General features: G+C 43.9%; 1 protein-coding gene across 1 annotated transcript in view; it reads right to left on the reverse strand.

Moving 5' to 3' along the window:
• Positions 1 to 2,333: 2,333 nt before the first annotated feature.
• Positions 2,334 to 20,885, reverse strand: part of LOC113018380 (muscarinic acetylcholine receptor M4-like) — a 69,353-nt gene continuing 50,801 nt past the window's right edge. The window contains exons 6-7 of the mRNA XM_026161447.1: positions 4,733 to 4,999; positions 2,334 to 3,979 (exon numbers count right to left, since the gene is read on the reverse strand). Of these exons, the coding sequence (XP_026017232.1) occupies positions 3,734 to 3,979; positions 4,733 to 4,999 (513 nt within the window). The 3' untranslated portion in view covers positions 2,334 to 3,733. The remainder of the gene's footprint in view (positions 3,980 to 4,732; positions 5,000 to 20,885) is intronic.

Consider the following 20,885-nt stretch of genomic DNA (forward strand, 5'->3'; position numbering starts at 1 on the left):
TATCAACCACTTGTACAAGAAGGAGCAAAGCAAGGGCAACCGTTAACTTATAAAAGGCAAATGTACACTTTAGCTTCCTGTATGGTGGCAAAGCAAAATTGTTGTGACCTAACGTTTACATTCCAAAAGCTCCGCTGCACCTTGATTCAAAGTGATAGCACTTTTTACTGCATATCAAATTATCTCCAGTTTGCAAACACTAGCTTTCTGGTCTTTTATTTTCAGATAGTTGATAGAGGTCTTTGGGATATCATTATGTGTACTGTGGGTGCTCCTGTTGACTGATGTTCACTGAGTTTTCTCAACCAGAACTTACTGGTTGATGACTATATACCAATTTTTGGTGCTATTGAATGCCTTCCGTGGTGACCATGCTGAGGCTACGATGGGCATTTGGCATGCAGACTGGAGCAGACTGGGATCAAACCTCTTTACTACGTGTGGAGTTTGATATAAGAAAGCAGAGTCCCTCTTTGTCCCTGGGTCGATTAATGCTTTGTCATGATTTTCTTTTTATATCCCCATATGAGCCATTTTTCTAGTTTCCCTTTATCACCACTAGGGGGTTGTATTTCATTTTATGTACTGGTTATGGTTATTTAAGGTGAAGGGCAGTGTTGGGAGGGTTACTTTTAAAATGTATCCCACTACAGATTACAGAATACATGGCCCAAAATGTATTTTGTAACATATTCCGATAAGTTACTCAATGAGAGTAACGTATTCTGAATACTTTGGATTACTTACAGTAATCTAATGTCAGTTGGTCTAATGTCTGACAGGTTCCTGAGCTATGCTAAGCTGGGACAGCCACATTATAAAAAGACACAAGTCCTTCTGAGCCAACAAGGATTTCATGCAGCTGCCTGAGCAGTCACTTGATTTCTCAGATGGGATAATGACATTTGAATTAGGCCGAGTCTTACAAAACCTAAACCTTGTGTGAAATTCTGACCCAAATTCCCTCTTCATTTTTGAAAACTCACTATCAAACACCTTTATGACTCACAAGTAAAACTCACTGTGAAATATCACAAACACATAAGTGTTACTACATTAAATAGAGTTAAAATGTATCCTAATAATATGGTGATAAATGACAGAGGTAACATCCTTACTTTTGATGAATTGTTGTGCTTCAGCCTGTGTTTCTTATTTTGTCTCCAGCATGAGAATTAGGGTTGGGAGACCAGGACTAAATCAGGGAATGAGTCCCTCTGTTCTCCTCCTATCATGCCCTACTTTTCTCCCACAAGCTCAGGATTGCTTTCTCTAATACTCTTTTCCCCATTTCTACCAGTCTCTCATTTTCATTTCCTCATATCCATGTCATATGTCTTTTCTCTCTCCTCTCTCAACCTGTACTCCTTTTTATCTCTCCTGTTATTTCAGCCATCTGCACATTGCACTGCCTTCTAAACATGGCTCTTGTTTTACCTCTGTGTGTGTGAATGTGTGAATGTGTGAATGACTGAATGTAGTGTAAAATGCCACACTACACTGAGTAAAGCGCTATACAAATGCAGGCCGTTTACCATTCACCTCTCAGTCGACCTGCTAACTGGCAAGATTTTTAGAAATTCACAAATAGTTCTGTGAAGTGTTAATTCTAAAGAAGCTGTATGTGATGACTCGTAGACACAAGACAAATCTGCAAAACTGCAGGTCAATGTGAAGCAAACAGGCGCAGTAACTGCTCGCTCTTGCTCCATAATATGGAAAATCATTAGGGGCTCTCACAGAACAAATCCTCAATCTGAGCAAACTAACTGAAATAAAGTGAATAAAATGGGGGGTAAACAGACTTAGGGATACAAAGTTGTGCAAAGTTGTTAGTGCAGTTTATTGCAAGGAGCACTTGATCATCTGTGCACTTTCTGTGTGGATTTTTTTCCACCAAGTTTCTTGTCTAAGGACATGACCAGGTAAAGTGGTGATTCTAACCTGGCCATGGGTGTGGATACAAGTACATGTACACCGGAGAGGACTAATGTCAATTAGTCTTCTGACTCTGTCTTCTGACTGGCAGCCAAGGTGCAGCAGCGAGAGTACTGACAGGGACTAGAAAGAAAGAGTGAAGTTCTCTTTATTGGCTCCATGATAAATCCAGAGCACTTCGCTCTCAGACTGTTGACTAACTTGTTGTTCCTTGGATAAAGGAAGTATGGGAGGCAGAGCCTTCAGTTTTCAGGCCCCTCTTCTGTGGAACCAGCTTCCAGTTTGGATTCAGGAGACAGACACTATCTCTACTTTCAAGATTAGGCTTCAAACTTTCCTTTTTGCTAAAGCATATAGTTAGGGCTGGACCAGGTGATCCTGAATCCTCCCTTAGTTATGCTGCAATAGGTGTAGGCAGCTGGGGATTCCCATGATGCACTGGGAGTTTCTACTTCACTCACCCGTATCATTCACTATGTGTTTACTCTGTCACTCTGTATTTAATCATCCGTTATTATTACTCTGTCTCTCTTTCACAGCACGCCACTTTCACATAGCCCCAGCTGGCAGATGGCCGTCCCTTCCTGAGCCTGAGGTTTATTCCTGTTTATTCCAGGAAGTTTTTCCTTCTCGCTGTTGCAAAGTGCTCGGTCATAGGGGGTCATGTGATTGTCTAGATTTCTCTGTATCATCATAGAGTTTACTTTACCTTCCAGTATAAAGCACCTTGAGGTGATTGTTGCTGTCATTTGGTGCTATATAAATAAAGCTGCATTGAATTGCATCATTGTTTAGTGTTAAATTATCAGTGTGAGTCTGGAAGCTATTTCTGGACTCCAGTAGTTTTACTGTATCTGAAAGACGTCTGGTGTTTTGGTGCATCTTAGTTTAAGCAGGTTGGGTATGTTAAGTAAAACTCTGTTTTATGCTATATGAACAAACTGTTGTTGCTAATCTCCTGTAGCCTCCATTTGAAAGGCACCGTCCAATGAATCTCTGGTATTCATTTGTTTAATCAGTCTTGGTTACTGGCAATAATAACAGTATTTCTTCTTACCTATTCTTCCTTCCCATTCTTCTTTTCTCCGTCCATCTGATATTTTGTGTTGTTGTGACTGTTGCTGTGTAACATCCCAGACTGATAGCAGAGTTAATAACACAGCCAGTAGCCAACTGCTCATGCCATGTCAGGGACTCAGAACTGACAGTAGGTTGAGCTCAAACTCTAGAGAATAGAGTCTAGTTTAACATTGCTTTCTTAGATATGTTAATACATCAAGAGATCCACCAGTCTATTTATACATCTAGCTATACATACATACATACATACATACATACGTACATACATACATACATACATACATACATATGTACATACACACAGCACAGATCAGGCAAAGCCACTTTCTCGGCCACATTCTCACGCATCACCACGCAGATCCAATCACTGACCTCTCCTTTTATAGCATCTACATCTTCATTTGAAATTAATTTCTGTGTTAGTGAAACCAAATTTCTACTCACAGTGCAATTTTGGGTAGCTTGACAGGTAAAAGAATAAAAGAATCTCTGGTTTACACTCACGTGTTGCTTGGACTGTATGAATAGGGAGCACTCATTCATTTGTAGAATAAATACATTTACTAATCTGCTCCAAGTTTCTGGTCTCTTCAGAAGGCACCCATCACCCAGTTCTGCTATTCTTCATTCAGTTCCTTCATTTTTCTTTCGCACAACTTCTTGCAATGATTTACAGCTTTGCCTTCCATCCTATCTCAAATATCCTCCTTCTATCTTATCTTGTTCCTATATTTTTATATTGGCATAGCAACAGGTTCTTGAAAGTCTTTTTAAAAGTGGCATTGCACAGTGCATAACAAGCTGGGTTGATAGTAGAGTTGACATAACACAGCCAGTAGCCAATTGCCCACACTGTATCAGGGACACAGGACTGGCAGAAGGTTGAGATCAACACCATCACATTATACGGTGTCCATGTTATGATGAAAGCCAGCAGGATGGCAAAGATAGTCTTGGTTACCTATGAAGAATGGAAGAAAGGAGAGATGAAGAATAAATAAACCGGAACATGTAGACACAAAGTCCAAAGATAGATAATCTGTGAACTCTGTCAGCTCTTTGTTTCTCACACACTGCAGTGAGATGACAGTCACATAACTCACAGACGAGCTGACCATGTTAAGTATGCATAATGTGTATTATGTAAAAAACGACAGTGCCAAACCTTTTAGTATGAGCTACGTTAAAAACATGTCCAAACGTGCTAAATTGCCCTGCACCTCAATTAATATTTGCACACACAGGAAAACAGCCGCTCACTGTTAGCTTTAGATAAAACATATCTGCTCTCTGTGTCTCGGGTAATCTCAAGGGTGAGACAGCATTAAAGCGACTTAAAGCTGAGATCCCAAAAGGTTGATTCTGTTCATCTGGACGTAGCGTTTCCAGTGAAAACGCTACGTCCAGATGAACAGAATCAACCTTTTGGGATTTCCTTACCTGGATGATTGAGCGTGCACCAGGACATTAAAGCTGAGATAATAGTGACATCTGCTTAACAACTCTTCCTATGACTGTTAGAACCACTGACTTACATACGCTGGGTTTTAGCTTGAAACAAAGTGAGTGAGGGTCTTCCTGTCATATTTTATTTATTCTCCAAGACTTCTGTTCTTTGCTTGTGCAGAGGCTGAGTCCGATAATCAAATCTAAATAACGAGTTCCTCTATTATTTCCATTATATGTCTTAAACTTATGTCGTGTATTAACCTACTTTCTTTTCTCTGGCAGCCATCTGTCTTTTCCTTCTCACTTGGCTTCTAGCAATGCTTGCAAATTTTCTTGCCACAGTTCGAGGACGGCTGATTGGGATTGAATGCCTCTCGGCTCCATCTACAGGTGGAACGATCTCTAAAGCTGTGATGCATTCATCCCCAGACTGCTTTGTCACAATCTTTAACTTGGACCACCTTGAAGAGGGATTGATCTTGTGGATGGCAGAATTGGTTGTTGTCGGTACTGGAGTGGGGTTTGCTAGCACCTGTAACAAAACAGAGTACTGTTAGGACATTTCACAGCAAGTTTGACCTGTGACTTGCACAGTATCCTGTCTTCCTCCCCTTAACCCCAACCAGTTGAGGCAAATGGCTTCCCCTCCCTGAACCTGCCTTTGGTGGAGATTTCTTTCTGTTAAAAGGGAGTTACTCAATATTTAAATGTGGATTGTATTATGTAAGGTTCCCCGGCAGCTGCAGCCCAACAATGATAATAGTCCAGCGTCACCTGATAGATGCCAAAAAAAAAGCTACATCAAAAAGTAAAGTTTTAAGCCTAATTTAAAAATGAACTGTTTCACCCATATTCATAAGGAAAGCAATATAATAACAACCACAACTTGAAGCAAAAGTTCACAGTCCTGGCAAAATTTGAGGAAAAAAGAAATCCACGCAACAAAAAATACTCCACTCCGGGTTTTCCAATGAATCCTATGACTTTTCATGACATGGTGTCAGAAGTAGTCAGTAGGGATAGTAGGGATCTCTGGCAGGTAGCTCCATGCCCTCCTGGGTTTTAAATGCACCTTAAAACACACATGCATCAACACTACAATGAGCGGGTGGAGGGAGGTTTGGAGTCTTCTCTCACCCCCATTCTCTGCGACCTGCTGGAGCGGGGGGGCTAGGAGGAGGAGTTGGCCGTCCGACTGCGGTCTGGAGTGTGGAGCCTTCCTGCTGCTGCGGAGTCGGGGTGGTCTGCTTCCCCCCACCACAGGGAAAAGGGAAACACCACCTGGGTCTGGGTGCAGTTCCCCCCTCCAGGGGCGGGGGCACCTAGACCCGGTTTGTAGAGTACGCTTGGGGAGTGTGATCGTGTGTACAGCGTCTCTTTATGTCTGTCTCCACGTTGGTTGAGTGTGGAGTGAGTGCATATGAGAGCATGAGGGTGGGAATGGATGTTTGTATCTGTGTGTGCCTGTATGTCTGTGTCTATATGTCAGGTTGGGTGTCAGGCGCCACCTCTCTGGGGACACCTCAGGCCCTCCAAGGTTTGGAGGCCTATCTCCCCCTACCACCACTTCCCCTGCCAGTGGCGGACCCCCTCAGACATCGGTGCGTTGGTGGTTCTTTGTGTCCGGGGATGGGCGTCCAGGTACACACCGGCTCACTCCTTGGCGGCCGCTTATCGGGGCCTGGAGCCTGGGGCTCGCTCGGGCCACTTCGGAGGTGGGGTGCCCCCGGCCTCTCGGCCTGGGGCTCGGTCACTCAGGCGCAGCTGGCTGCCGGCGGAGCTCACGGGCGCGTCACTGCAACTCCCCCTGGCTTCTGCTCTGCGGCTGCTGAGTGAGCCCTCATCTGGGACTCTCCTCAGCTCTTTCTGGGACAGTGGCGCGGCTGCCCCTCTGTTGGTCTTCCTTGGTCTCTTGTGTTCTGGGGGCCTCTGGATGTCTGGAGTTTTGATCTCCTCCACACCTGCTTCATGCCCTGGAGGACGGGGCTGTGGCCCCCCCACACCCTCTAGCAGATTATTACATGAAGGAACCTTTTAAAAAACAAAAAAACAAGCGCGTCCATGCTCACAGGTGTACACACGGGTGATCACACCCACAAACTACACCCTTTTTGGCTCCTACCTCAAAGCACACTGTGTTCTGTTGATCTTATGTGCTGCACAATAATGTTTAATATTTAGTATTTACTGTCATATTCCCATATATCATTGTGATGTTGTTTATTCTATTACTCTTGTTCTCTTCTGCTTGTTTTCTTTTTTCTTTCTCAGCAGGTGATCCAGGTGATTGATATATGCATTTTTTTTTCTCTGTCCGTTCTGTTGGTTTTTGTTTTTTGCCCTTCTCCCCCGTCCCTCTTCTCAGCTGTTTCTCTTTCCCTCTTTCTTTCTCCCCTTCTTTCCCCCAGTCAAGTCTGTCCCGTATTCAGTAAGTGAAAATAAAATAAACAATAAAAGGTGAATCAAATGGATCATTACGGCAAGGCTGGGATGGTCAGTTTGGTAAAGTAAATCTGTTGGGCATCTTTCTTTGCCTTTAGACAACAATTCTGATGCAAAAAAAAAAAAAGTCAGTAGGGATAGGAATCGGTAAGAATTTAGCGATTCCCATGCCATTATCAATATAACTTGATTTGATTCCTTGTCGATTCTTATTGGCTCCACTTTGAGAGTCACCACCATGTCTAAGCAGCATATCATGACATTACATTCATGCAAAGTAATTTCATGCGTGTGGTCTAATGCGTGTGCATTTTAGAGGTATTTCCCCTCTTTTTTGTGTTCAGTGTTGGGGTCATTATTTAAAAGTAAAGTAAAAACGTTATTACCCGTATTACACAGAACACTTTTCCTAAAAGTAACGCAGTATTTTATTGCATACTGTCTTTGAATGTCTTTGAACAAAGACATTCATTACTCATTATGTTACCTTCATGTTACTCTGCAAAATGATCTGAAAAGCACTGTCTCATAATGGCCATTTAACAATATAAAGCTACAGTCCCACACACCAACACAAATCCCTATCCCAGTGAGGACACATGTCATCTTTGTCTTAGTATTTAGGTATGAAAACAAAGCTGACAACACAAAGCAAAGATGAAAACCAGCACAAGCAATCATTGCCGTGATTCTACTGTAGAAACATGAACAGGTAGAAATAGAAGCTGCAGCCTGACTGATCATCAGTTTGTTACAGGCTGGCTTCACCACAAATGATGGCTCACTTTATCACTATATACAGTAAGAGCAATGTCAGCATTTACTGAGCTTTAACACCACTCTGGGGTTCTTGGCTACCTTAGCGTTAGCATGCAGTTTTGCAAAAGGCGAAGTTGTGTTAACATTATAACGCAGTTGTTTCTGTCCTGGAGCAGTCGTCACTTTGCCATCTCACTCTCCATCCCTTTGTGCATTAATGATAAAAGTAATGTCCATGTCTATGGTGAAGAATGCACCATTATTTTTACTTCCGACACACGAACTGAAATCAGCTGATCTTAGTGAGAGGGCAAGAACCGATAAGCGGGATCAGTAGGCAGGCAGACTAACCATTCCAAGGAACTGGACTACTAGGAACCTATTCTTGATTCCATCCCTAGCAGTCGATCATCACGTCTCAGAAATGTAGCAGGAGAGGGAGGAAGTCTGTAGAGTTGCAGAATGTGGCATGGTGGAATAACTGAGAGAATCTCCCACTAAACATCGGGTTGGCGTTTTTGTCATTTTAATAATTGCATGCTTTGGTGTTTTTGTTTTGTGTGAGATGTGGGCCACACCCATGTAGGAGTGGTGATTCTACTTTAGAGCAGCTGCAAGCTATTTGGAGTTGAGTACAGGGAGCCGTTGAATGGTAATGATTTGAGACCTTCTCTATAAAGGAGAGAGAAAACAGGAAGGAGGAGTTGTTTTTTTGTAGGACACAGTTGCAGCAGGGAAGCCAGTTGACACTGAAGACTCCAGTATGAGAAGTGCACATTTTAAAGGAAAATAGTTCTAACCTTTTTAAATAGCAAATGGGGTGATATGATATAGTACCATATCACCCTATTAGAGCACTTCACTCTCACACTGCAGGCCTACTTGTTGATCCCAGAGTATTTAACCCTTTAAGTCCTACCATAGAACCAAGTCCGCCAGAGCTTACTTTATATTTTTACATGCTGTGGAGCCATTTTTGGGAGCATTTCAAGTTGCTATACATCAATACAACTGTTATAGCCCAAATTTTAACAATATGTATGCATTAAGTCCATAGTAATTACATAAATTGCAAAAAATTGCAATAAACTACAAAAAAAATTGAAAATCATTTTTGTTTTTTGTTTTTTACATATATTTCTACTTAGAGATATTTAAAAGGTTTGTCCCTCAAAACTTTAAATACAAAAAAGTTGCAAAAAATAGTTTCCAACCACAGGAAATTTATTTTGAGCTGGAGCCTATCCCAGCTGTCATAGGGCGAGAGGCAGGGTACACCCTGGACAGGTCGCCAGTCTGTCGCAGGGCCAACACACAGGGACAGACAACCATTCACACTCACACCTAGTGACAATTTGGATTATCCAATTAACCTATCCCCACAAGCTGCATGTCTTTGGACGGTGGGAGGAAGCCAGAGTACCCGGAGGGAACCCACGCAAACACGGAGAGAACATGCAAACTCCACACAGAAAGACCCCGGCCTGATGTTGGAATTGAACTCAGGACCTTCTTGCTGTGCGGCAACAGTGCTAACCACCGTTCCACCGTGCTGCCTCCACTGTTCAAGCCATCATTCAGAAATGGAAGGAGTATGGCACAACTGTAAACCTACCAAGACAAGGCCGTCCACCTAAACTCACAGGCCGAACAAGGAGAGCGCTGATCAGAAATGCAGCCAAGAGGCCCATGGTGACTCTGGATGAGCTGCAGAGATCTACAGCTCAGGTGGGGGAATCTGTCCATAGGACAACTATTAGTCGTGCACTGCACAAAGTTGGCCTTTATGGAAGAGTGGCAAGAAGAAAGCCATTGTTAACAGAAAACCATAAGAAGTCCCGTTTGCAGTTTGCCACAAGCCATGTGGGGAACACAGCAAACATGTGGAAGAAGCTGCTCTGGTCAGATGAGACCAAAATGCAAAACGCTATGTGTGGAAAACTAACACTGCACATCACTCTGAACACACCATCCCCACTGTCAGATATGGTGGTGGCAGCATCGTGCTCTGGGGGGGCTTCTCTTCAGCAGGGACAGGGAAGCTGGTCAGAGTTGATGGGAAGAAGGATGGAGCCAAATACAGGCAACCTTGGAAGAAAACCTCTTGGAGTCTGCAAAAGACTTGAGACTGGGGCGGAGCTTCACCTTCCAGCAGGACAACGACCCTAAAATTGAGCTTAGACCTGATGCAGAACCCTACAGCATAACCACACCACGTTGTATTCCTTTTCCTATTCTACGACAAGTGGAGAAGGAAATTAAAAGGATGATGGCACTCGACATTATTGAGGAGGTAACCGAAGCCACAGACTGGTGTGCCCCAATGGTGCCAGTTATTGAGAAGAAAAGAAAGCCAAGGATATGTGTGGACCTCATGAAACTCAATAAAGAAGTAAAAAGAGAGAGATTCATTTTGCCCAATCTGGAGGATTTTGCACCAAATAAAACATACGGCACCACTATATTTTCAATCTAAGGAGCTTCGAAAGAAAAGCATCTGTAATTCTTGAAGACGTTTCACCTCTCATCCGAGAAGCTTCTTCAGTTCTAAGAGTAAATAATTAATAATTGAGTGCTCAAAGAAAGTCAGGGATCAGTGATCACTTTGTCTGTTCAAGAGATTCTCTGCGAATGTGGGAGGCCATCCAAACCATAAGAATTATAAGGCCCCACCACGTTTGTGTGTTACCGACACCGCTCTGCCAGACGCACCTAACACATTCAATGCCAAGTTTGAGACCCAAAACAACGAGCCGGCACTGAAAACCTCCCCCTCACCAGATATATGTTTATATTTTAAATATAACGAGGGTTTTTATAGACAAAAACATGGATGCAAAACATGGGCTCCCCGGTGTCACCTTTTGTAGACCAAAAGGTGACACCGGGGAGCCAAATGTGGTGGAGTGTGGCTTGGGCGCAGCTGCAAGGGAGGCTGAGACACACCGGAGCTCCATCAGCTCATCACACCTCCCCTGTTTAAAAGAGTGTACCGGGACCTAAGGTGAGCTGATAGTGAGTCTGGTAGCTCGGGTTGGTTCCTGGCCGACACCGCCGTTGGGCCCACCCGTGTCCTTCGACTGCATGGGGGAGGGAGGCAACCCCCACGCCTCCCTTCCCATGAAGGTCAGCCTGGTCAGCACTAGGCCAGCCCGAGTTCGGGGGCAGCATAACGGAGGTGCCCTTCCTACCCGAGTTGGAGGTCGCCGTGCTGTCTGGTCCAGCGGTGTCCATGCCAGAGGCAGGTGCGCCATCTGGACCTGGCTTGTCTTCGCTGCAGGTCAGCGTGCTGGCTGGACCTGCCACGCCCATACTAGAGGTCGCAATGCAGCCTGGTGCAGTGGCATCTTCGCTGGAGGTCAGTGCGGCATCTGGTCCTGCACGCTGGCCACCTGTCAAGCCACCCGTAAGCCACGGGTCATGTCCACGCCTGCTGATGCGCTGCTGCGCCGCTGCTGCCTGCCATGCGGTTGGGCTCCAGATCAGCTCCGTCACCGCCGCTGGGCACGCAGTCAGCCACTGAACACGTGGTCAGCCGATCGACCCACCTCGGCACTGCGGCTGCTAAGCCACTGGATCCAACTCACCCCTGCTGCTAATCCATAGGCCAGGGACGCTGATGGCCATCGCCGATTTCCTTCCCACTGTCGCCATATGATTGTTGGGTTTTTCTCTGCATCTACTGTACAATATAAAGCGCCTTGAGGTGACTTTTGTTGTGATTTGGCGCTATATAAATAAAAGTGAATTGAATTGAATTTCTGGACTTTTCTGAATGCATTGAAGAGAATGGAAATCTCTACATTGAAGTTTACCAGAAGCCCACACACCAGGACCAATACCTATTCTTTGCCTCCCACAAGATGCATGGAGAGAAGGTCAGACACCAACTAAGGAGGATCAGAAGGACAAATGAAACAATACTGTCATCCCCTATGTAGCAGGTTTGTTAGAGAAACTCAGGAGAGTCTTCTCCAAGCATGACATCCCAGTGAACTTCAGACCCAGCCACACACTGAGACAAAAACCTCTACACTGGAGAAGCCAAACAGCCACTTCATAAACGCAAGGCACAACACAGAAGAGCCACCTCGACGGGACAAGACTCAGCTGTCCATCTGCATCTAATGGTCAAAGGTCACTCTTTCGAGGATGCCAATGTTCACATTTTGGACAGAGAAGACAGATGGTTTGGAAGGGAGTGAAAGAAGCCATCTATCTTTTGGCTCTCAGCGAAGGCGGTCGCACTTTTCTCCTCTCCTGCCCTTAGCTTCCCTGCTTAGCTTCTTATGTCCTTGTCTTGTCTTGTGTTTTTACTTTTCCCTGGAACATTCTCTCACAGTCTGTTCTCTAAAACCTAAAAGAGGAATTATGGATTGGATCAACTGGTCCCTAAATGCAATTGACACCCCTTAACGAGAGGTTTGGGCTTGGGTGAGCCTGAGTGCTGAAGATATCTACCTATTCGGAACCATGGTAACAGGGTTCTGGCTGATCGGAGCTGGCTTGGCCCTGACTTATCAAAGAATTAAGGAAGCGGAACCGGCTGTTCAAACCCCCACAAGGCTGCCCGCTGGGATTGGAATGATGGGAGAGGCGTGAGTTTCTCAAAATGGGCTCATTGAGTGCAGCACGGATAAGATCTTGGAGAGGCTACGGCTGCTGTGAATACTCAGAATAAGATCTCTGACTGCAGACTGGATACATCTCGGAAGGGCTAGCTCGGAATAACATCTCTGGGCGCAAATTGGATGACATCTCGGGGAGGCTCACTGCTGTGTGTTCTCAGAAATTGGCTCCTTGAGCACAAGAAATGACAACATCACAGAACGCAAGTATGGCGAAGCTCGCGGCTCTCCAACGGGAGATTGAGAGACCAGTGTTGGACTGTAGAACTGCTTTGAAATTCATATGAGTTGTTCGCACTAAAGTAAAAAAATACCATCACTTATGCAGATACCCCTTTGGCGCCATCAGCCTACCTTTCTGACATGTCTCCCCAATGTGATGTTTGTGTAAAGTTGGTCAGAAGGTTTCTTTGTAAGTGCGCATGCACCATTAGCGTGCTGCCTGCTGTAACCCTAATTTCCTTCGGGATTAATAAAGTATTCTGAAGGAAATTCTAATTCTGATTCTATTTCCACTGTAAACGACCATCTTTGAACAGAGGGAATAGCTTATGACACCAACTGTCTGCCATCTATAATCCAGTTTTGAGATCCCAGACGCCTTAATGCCCACTCACACCCTGGACTATTTGCCCTCGTTAAATCGCATGAAACCCCGAAACCCTGGCTGATTGTGACCTACACCTGTTTTCGCACCTTGTCTCGTGTGATTATGTAGAGGATCATTAAGGGGTCCATGTTCTCTTAGGGACCCTCCCAATAGGACTTCAATCTGGGACTCTCCAACAATTACTCTTAGAAATGAAGAAGCTTCTCAGGTGGGAGGTGAAACGTCTTCAAGGAAACTCAAAGAAGTCCAGACGCTTTTCTTTCCAAGCTCCTTAGACTACGATGACCTGGATGACTGAGAATCTTCGCAGACATATATTTTCAATCCTTGATGCCTCCAGTGGGTTTTGGCAAATACTGCTCAATGTTAAGAGCAGGAAGCTAACGCCATTCATCACGCTAGTGAGTCGCTTCTGCTTTTAAAGATTGCCCTTTGGGATAACGTCTCCTCCAGAAATATTCCAACGGCAGATTAGCACCCTTCTCAAGGGTTATGCCGGTACTATGGTGGTAATGAATGACATCTTAGTGTTTGGAAAGGAAAAAGCAGAACATGATCACAACCGTAAGGCAGTGCTGCAGACCATCAGGCATTCTGGGCTGAAATTAATCCAAGATAACTCCAAGATTGGAAAATCTAAGATCAAATGTTAAAGACACGTCATTGTGAAAGATGGTATCAAAACTCATCCAGAAAAACTGTGTCACTGAAATGCCCAGCCCCTCAAATGTCTCTGAGCTTCGTCAGATGATATGAATGATAAACTGTCCGGGAAAATTCCTCCCAGACTTCTTCACCGCCATGCACCAAAGCTACAATTTGCTCAAATCTGTCGATGTGTGGACATGGGGGGAATTGCAGAAACAAGGATTCACAGACATGAAAGCCATGTCAACTACAACACTGGCATTAGCACATTATGACGCTAGCAGACCAACAACAGCAAGCACTGATGAGAGCAGCTCTGGTTTCACAACAAAAGGAAGTACTTCTTCAGATACACAAGGATCACTAAGGCTTCACTAAGTGCCACAGAAAAGCTAATATGACTGTGTGGTGGCCAGAGATTGGACGAGAGATCACAAAGATGGTGGAGCAATGTGAGTTCTGCCTGAGAAATAACCCCACTCAGAGAAAAGAACCACTAATCATTAATATTATTATAATCACTACACCAAATAGCTGCTGATATATGTCAACTGGACAGTAAACACAACCTTGTAGTTGTGGATTATTACTCGCGCGACATCTTGATTGTACACCTCCATTACAAGCCAGCAAGTGATTGCCTGCTTGAAAAGCCTGTGTGCCATTGTCTGTGATGAGCTCAAACGCTATCCCCCACCTCACATATTATCTCAGCAAAAACTGTTCAGTAAGACGTACAACACTGGTCACACAACTTCCAGTCCCCATTATATGCAAGCTAATGGTGCAACAGAGAGAGGCATTGCTATGGGGAGGAGGATTCTTCGGCAGCAGGACCCCAACTGGCTCTCATACGCTACCGTGCCACGCCCATCACAGCAACTGGCCTAAGTCCTGCATAACTAATGAGTGGCTGACACATAAGGACAACAGTTCTCGTTCTAGCTCAGCAGCTGCAACCTCATTATATTCATTACACTAAGGTACAACAAAAGGATCTACAGGCGAAATGAAATTATTGTATCTTCTACAACAGATGTCATTCTACACCTCACTTGTCAGAGCTGCGCCCTGGTCAACTTGTGAAACTGGATGGTTAGAAGGGTTAAAAGACACCTGCAAAAAACATTACCAAAGCTCCATAGCCTGGATCCTACTTTGTACCGAGGGTTTGCTCACTTGCAGAAACTGAAGACAGGAGGTTCCACTGTCTCTCTATCAGACTCCAGAGTTTCGGGCCTGTTTGGTGTTTCACCCGACACCCTGCCCGCAAGGATCCTGTATTGGAGGCCCTGCCAACCAGCTGTGAGAGAACCTTGGACAGAGAAATCAGCTTGCTATGGGGAAACAGCTTTACCCTTTAGGTGTGTGGAAGTATGCTTTATTTAGAGTTAATGGGGAAATTGTGGTCAATTTTGATTTGTTTGGTATTCATGCTTGGATAATTGGAAAAATATATGTGTACTGTTGATCACATTTTGACCACATGTTAATTTGTGGCCCCTGTTCCAGGCTTGGCACACAGTCTGGAAGACTGAGGAGACAAACTGAGTCCCACGACTGGACAAGATGTATTTAGGCAGGCACCAGCAAGTGAAGATTTCTCTCACTAGAATCTGGGAAATCACTTCAGGCATCTCAGGAAGTGGAAGTGCTGCTGGACCTTCTTGGTGATGGAGGTGGTGTTGGTGGTCCAGGTGAGGTCGTTTGAGATGTGAACTCCCAAGAACTTGATGCTGTTAACAGTATTTAACCACTTTTCTGAGAATACGCGCTTCTTTTGGGATACGGACTCCTTCTGACATTTCTTTGGAGGTGGAGGAACACCAAAGTAATTGCTTAAAGGAGCTTCTTCGACATCTTTAAGAGTTCTAAAAAAATGTCCTCCTCCAGAAAATCTTATGTACGCAAACGCGTGTTGCACCTTCTTATCGCGCGTCTTTTATTTTGAAAGCGCATGCGCACCTGCAGACCACTTATGTGCACCCCTGTGTATAGAGTTTGCAGGATGCAAAGCGACCTTCAATAACAACTACTTCCACTGCTAATAAGAAATGACATCATTCGACCTGTGGCTTTGAATAAAAAAATTAAATAACAAAATTGCCGCGCTGAGTAGAGAATTTCTTGCCTTCTTAATGAGGTTGGGACCATCAGTTGTGCAGAAGTCAGGTTGGCGCACGGCTGACAGACCTATTAGACAACTGTTAGAATTCATATTATGACAAGAACCAATCAGCTAAGTAAAGAGAAACAACAGCCCATCAATACTTTAAGAACTGAAGGTCAGTCAGTCCAGAAAATTGCAAAACTTTGAATGTGTCCCCGAGTGCAGGAGGAGGTGTGAGGGTGTGGGGGTGCTTTGGTGGTGACACTGTTGGGGAGTTATTTAAAACTGAAGACACACTGAACCAGCATGGCTTTCACAGCATCCTGCAGTGACATGCATCCCATCTGGTTTGCGTTTAGTTGGACCATCATTTATTTTTTCAAACAGCACAATGACCCCAAACACACCTCCAGGCTGTGTGAGGGCTATTTGACCAAGAAGGAGAGTGATGGAGTGCTGCACCAGATAGCCTGGCCTCCACAGTCACCTGACCTAAACCCAATGGAGATGGTTTGGGATGAGATGGACCGCAGAGTGATGGCAAAAGGGCCAACAAATGCTCAGCATCTCTGGGAACTCCTTCAAGACTGTTGGAAAAACATTTCAGCAAGAATGCCAAGAGTTAAGAAAGCAGTAATGAAAGCAGAGGGTGGATATTTTGAAGATTCTGAAATTTAAAAAACAAAACAAAACACGTTTTATTTCACAATGTTTGTTCACTACATAATTCTATATGTGTCCATTCATAATTTTGATGCCTTCAATGAGAATCTACAATGTAAACATTCATTAAAATAAAAATAAATGAGAAGGTGTGTACAAAACCTTTGACTGGTCTTGTACACAAAAAATAATAATCAATAATCAAGTGTTACTGATGAACACATTTCCTAGTGTGTTTCAGATTGTCCATAAAAACACTTGATGTCCAAGAACAGAACAGATGTCAACATGTCCTATTTAAATAAATATAAATATAAAGTATCAAGAGTAATGTGCTCATAGTGTCATTTTCACTTAGCCTCCATCTCACCCTTCTGCTAGCATACTCTTGCCCATTTCCTTATGGTTGACTCCATGTACTTAACCTACATCACTACTTCTGCTCCACTGTTATACCTCCCGCTCCTTCACACACATGTATTCTGTCTTTCATTCCTCAATATACCTGCTGTGAATCCGTTCCAGTTCTTTCTAGCCAACCGCCTACACTGCATGACAACTGCCTAAATGCAATGCAGGCAACTGGCTTGAATGTGGCCCCAGAAAGTACCGGGTAATTATGGCGTTACATGGTGAAATATTGTTTGTTTTTCTGAAAATTCACCATGAAATAACCCAGTAAAATGACTTACGCTGTACTTAAATTTACTTACAGTCGAATTATTTAATTGTTTCCTGTAAAAAAAGAAAAAACATGAAATTGCACATAGTTACAGAGTACATGTGCCTTAGTCACAGCTCTTACAGTGAAACATTTCACTGTTTTGCAGGTGCTGCAGGTGACTCCATAATATGACCGGCACCCCAGAAAGCACAGGGTACTTACAGTGGAATTGTTTCACTGTTTGCTGCAAAAACCTGACTTGTTGCTCACAATTACAGACATACTTGCGCCTTGTTGCCCTTACATTGCATGTAATTAAAGGGTACTTGCACCCTGGAAAATACAGGGTGTTTACAGTGTCATTGTTTCCTTGTTTCCTTCCTCATGGGACAATCTATGTATTTTTAAAAATTATTGAGTGACCTCCTAAGTTTACATTGATTAAAATTACCATGAAGAATTGGCGGCGCCTGGTGCGATGCATTAAAAACTTTGCATCGTCTCCAGTATGGTCCGAGTGGCAGCTTCCACATTGGTCCTTGGCCCTGGGCCATTTACACAACAGTAACAATGCACTGTGAAAATTCTCTTAGTAAGTGAAGCAAACGCAGGGAGACAGGTAAAACATCAGGAGAGAACAGGGATTTCTTCACCACTTTGTTACTCAACTAATTCTCATTACTATAAAGGCAGAGACCCCTGCCGAGGGCAGAGGTTCTCCAAAACCACTGATTTCCAAGTCAGAGTGTAAGTCCCGCTGCTGGAGCCAAGTCTCCTCAGAGGGATGAGGCAGGCATTTCTGTACTCAACAATGCCACCTTTATTATGTAAAGTCTCTGTTGCACTTCTCATCTGCCCCTCTGATTTAGTTCTCCAGCACTTGTTAACCATGGAAAAAGTATGTCAAAGGATTTTGCTGAGTAAGGGTCCCTGAGCTGCATGTTGCTGACATCAGGATCCTGAAGGAACAAAAGGGACTCTCGACTGTATCGAAGAATAGTCGAGAGTCCAGATGTCCAACACTGACAGATAAACATCAGGGTGAGGAAAATTAAAAACTAAAATGAGCCATAGTGACTCAACATCGACAGTCGTGAAACAAATGATTAACAAACATACACACTGCTGCTGCTGTATGTCTCCGTTGTCCAGTGCCACGTAGTAACCCTCGGCTTGGCTCTAAACATTTAGAGTGAGCACTGAAGAGTCAGAGGACACAGCCAAAGTTTGGTACCATGAGCACAGCTTTTTGCAACCAACCTGCACCAACTGTGCACTTGTTTTGACATCTTCTTCTGGTTTTCCAAATAAATGAAGACTTATCCTGGCAACTATCAAGAATTAATTACTTATAATATTAAAATGTATTAAAGACATTGCACCACTCATGTTCTCATTCTGTGTAAACTGCCCTTTAATGCAGCAGTCACAATGACTATGTTACTAAAATATTATCAGGATATCTTCCAACGGTTCTGACACATCGTTCAACTGCACAGACTTTTTCCACCATTAAAGGAGGACAATTGTCTGTCATAGTATAATACAATGACATAATATCATACAGTGGGTAAAGTAAGTATTGAAGTATTGAACACATAACCAATTAGTAAATACATTTCTAAAGGTGTTATTGGCATCAATTTCTCACCAGATGTTGGTAACAACCGATCCAATCTATACATGCAAAGAAATCAAACCATGTCCCAAAGTTAATTTATGTGTAATACTGAGAAATGACACACGGGGAAATGTATTGAGCACATGAAGAAAAGAAGGCACAAAAAGGATGAAAAGTCATTAAACCAGGTGGAATCTGTCAATAATTAGAAAGTAATCCTGCCACTTATTGCAAATTAAGATTAGCTGTCAGTGATGGCCTATAAAAATGTGTCTCATTACAAAGGTGTCAGAAAAGAAAAATTTCACGATGCTCACAAATTTCAGAAGCTCTTTCAAGACATTTGCAAGTTTATTAATAACATTTTAACCCCAAAGGGACCCGACATGACTCCGTGGGTGTTTTTGCCTTTTTTTATTTCGGCACAATCAGTTTTTACTGTAGCACAACGGTGCTCTCCTCTCTCTGGCCTGGCTGCTACTGAAATAGAGAAGGCTGTGACAAACCAGCCCCCTGATACCACACCCTGAACCTGCTGCTCCCTCCTCCACCAACCACACCCCACCACAAACATATTTATGGCATTGGTTACAGAAGAATTTCTAAAGTACCATTTCTAAGGTACTACTGAAGGTACCAGTGAGTACTACTGGGGCCATAATCCTGAAGTGTGAAGAACATTTCATCAAAAACTGGACACAGAGTTTTGGACAGAGGAGTAAAAAGAATTATCAGAAAACTTGTCCAAGAGCCAAGTACCACTTGTGGAGAGCTATGGAAAGACCTGGAATCAGCAGGTACAATTGTTTCAGAGAAAACAATAAGCAGCCATGGCCTTTATGCATGCCAAACACGCAACACTTCATTGCTGGAAAAATCTCTGGCTTCATCCAAGCCTCCATCTTCATCTCCAGTCCGCACCTGGGTCCATATGTCTCGATATACGGTCTGCCTACACAGACTGTGACAGACAGGACTTATACTAACTCATAATAAAATGGATAATCAAACACACGGTGAATGAAAAGGGGTGAGAGAGGGAGAAATGCTCAGTGCATCATGGGAAGTCTATTGCAGCATAACTGAGGGTCACCAGATCCAGCCCTAACTATATGCTTTATCAAAATGTTTTAAGCCTAATCTTAAAAGTAGAGAGGTTGTCTGTCTCCAGACTTCAAGCTGGTAGCTGCTTCCACAGAAGAACAGCCTGTTGGAGCAGCAGGAATGGAGTCTAACAGACACACTGATGGTTTGGAGGAAGTAATTACTGAAGTTATCTCAAAAAGATCAATTGGAGAAAACGTCTCTAGATGAATATCAATGGTACTGAAAGTATTGGACATAATGGTCATGTCATGGTCCCCGTGTCTCTCCGGCTGGCTCACGTTGGGCTACGGTGTTGTTTTTGTGTTTCTCCGTCCCTCTCGCTCTCTCCCTCTCTTTCCCTCATTGTCCTCAGTCTGCCTGGACGGAGCTAATTACTGGGCTCCTGCTTTTGGCCTACGCACCTGCGTTGATGGTCCGCACCTGCCACTGATTAGTTCCTGTTTTCCCAGGCCAGCTATTTAAGGTTGTGTCTCAGAGCAGCTCATCGCTGGAACGTTGAACGCCCGGTGTTCATAAAGCCCCAGCTAGTCTACAAGTTGTCTTTGTAATTGCTTGCTTCTGTGTAGGTTCCCTGGACCTGTTCCCTGGACCTGTTCCTGTTTCCTGCCCTGGATCCCCGTGTGGCTGTATGACTAGAGTGTGAGAGCAGAAAGGCGTGAGTGGCAGAAGAGGAGTGAGTGCAGACTGAGGAGAGTGTCACGGAGGACAGAGTGGACGAGCTATCACTGAAGATTCGTGTGTTTGGATTTCCTTCCCCCCCTGGAGCCCTGGACCCCCGCCTGTCACTTGTAAAATTATTATTCAAGAGACAGGCAAATTTATTATAATGTTGCAAGATTATAATAAATTTGTGAAGTAATTCATGAAGTCATTACTTCCTGTCATCAAGGTTAAAGTTCTTCTTCCATACGAGACTCACTCATCCATGTCTTTATAGGCCTTGCTTTGTGTTTTGGTGTGCAGTCATGTTGGAACAGGATGGGGTCATTACTAAACTGCTCCCACAAAATTGGTTAACAATTCCTTTCACTAGAACTAAGAGGCCGAGTCCAAGTACTTAGAAACGGTGCTTGCTGTCAGACAAGTTCTCCGGTCAACTGCCAAACCCAGACTCGTCCACTGGACAGAGAAGCATGATTCATCACTCCAGAGAACACGTCTCCACT

Source organism: Astatotilapia calliptera, unplaced genomic scaffold, assembly GCF_900246225.1.
Source record: "Astatotilapia calliptera unplaced genomic scaffold, fAstCal1.2 U_scaffold_72, whole genome shotgun sequence".
NCBI lineage: Eukaryota > Metazoa > Chordata > Actinopteri > Cichliformes > Cichlidae > Astatotilapia > Astatotilapia calliptera.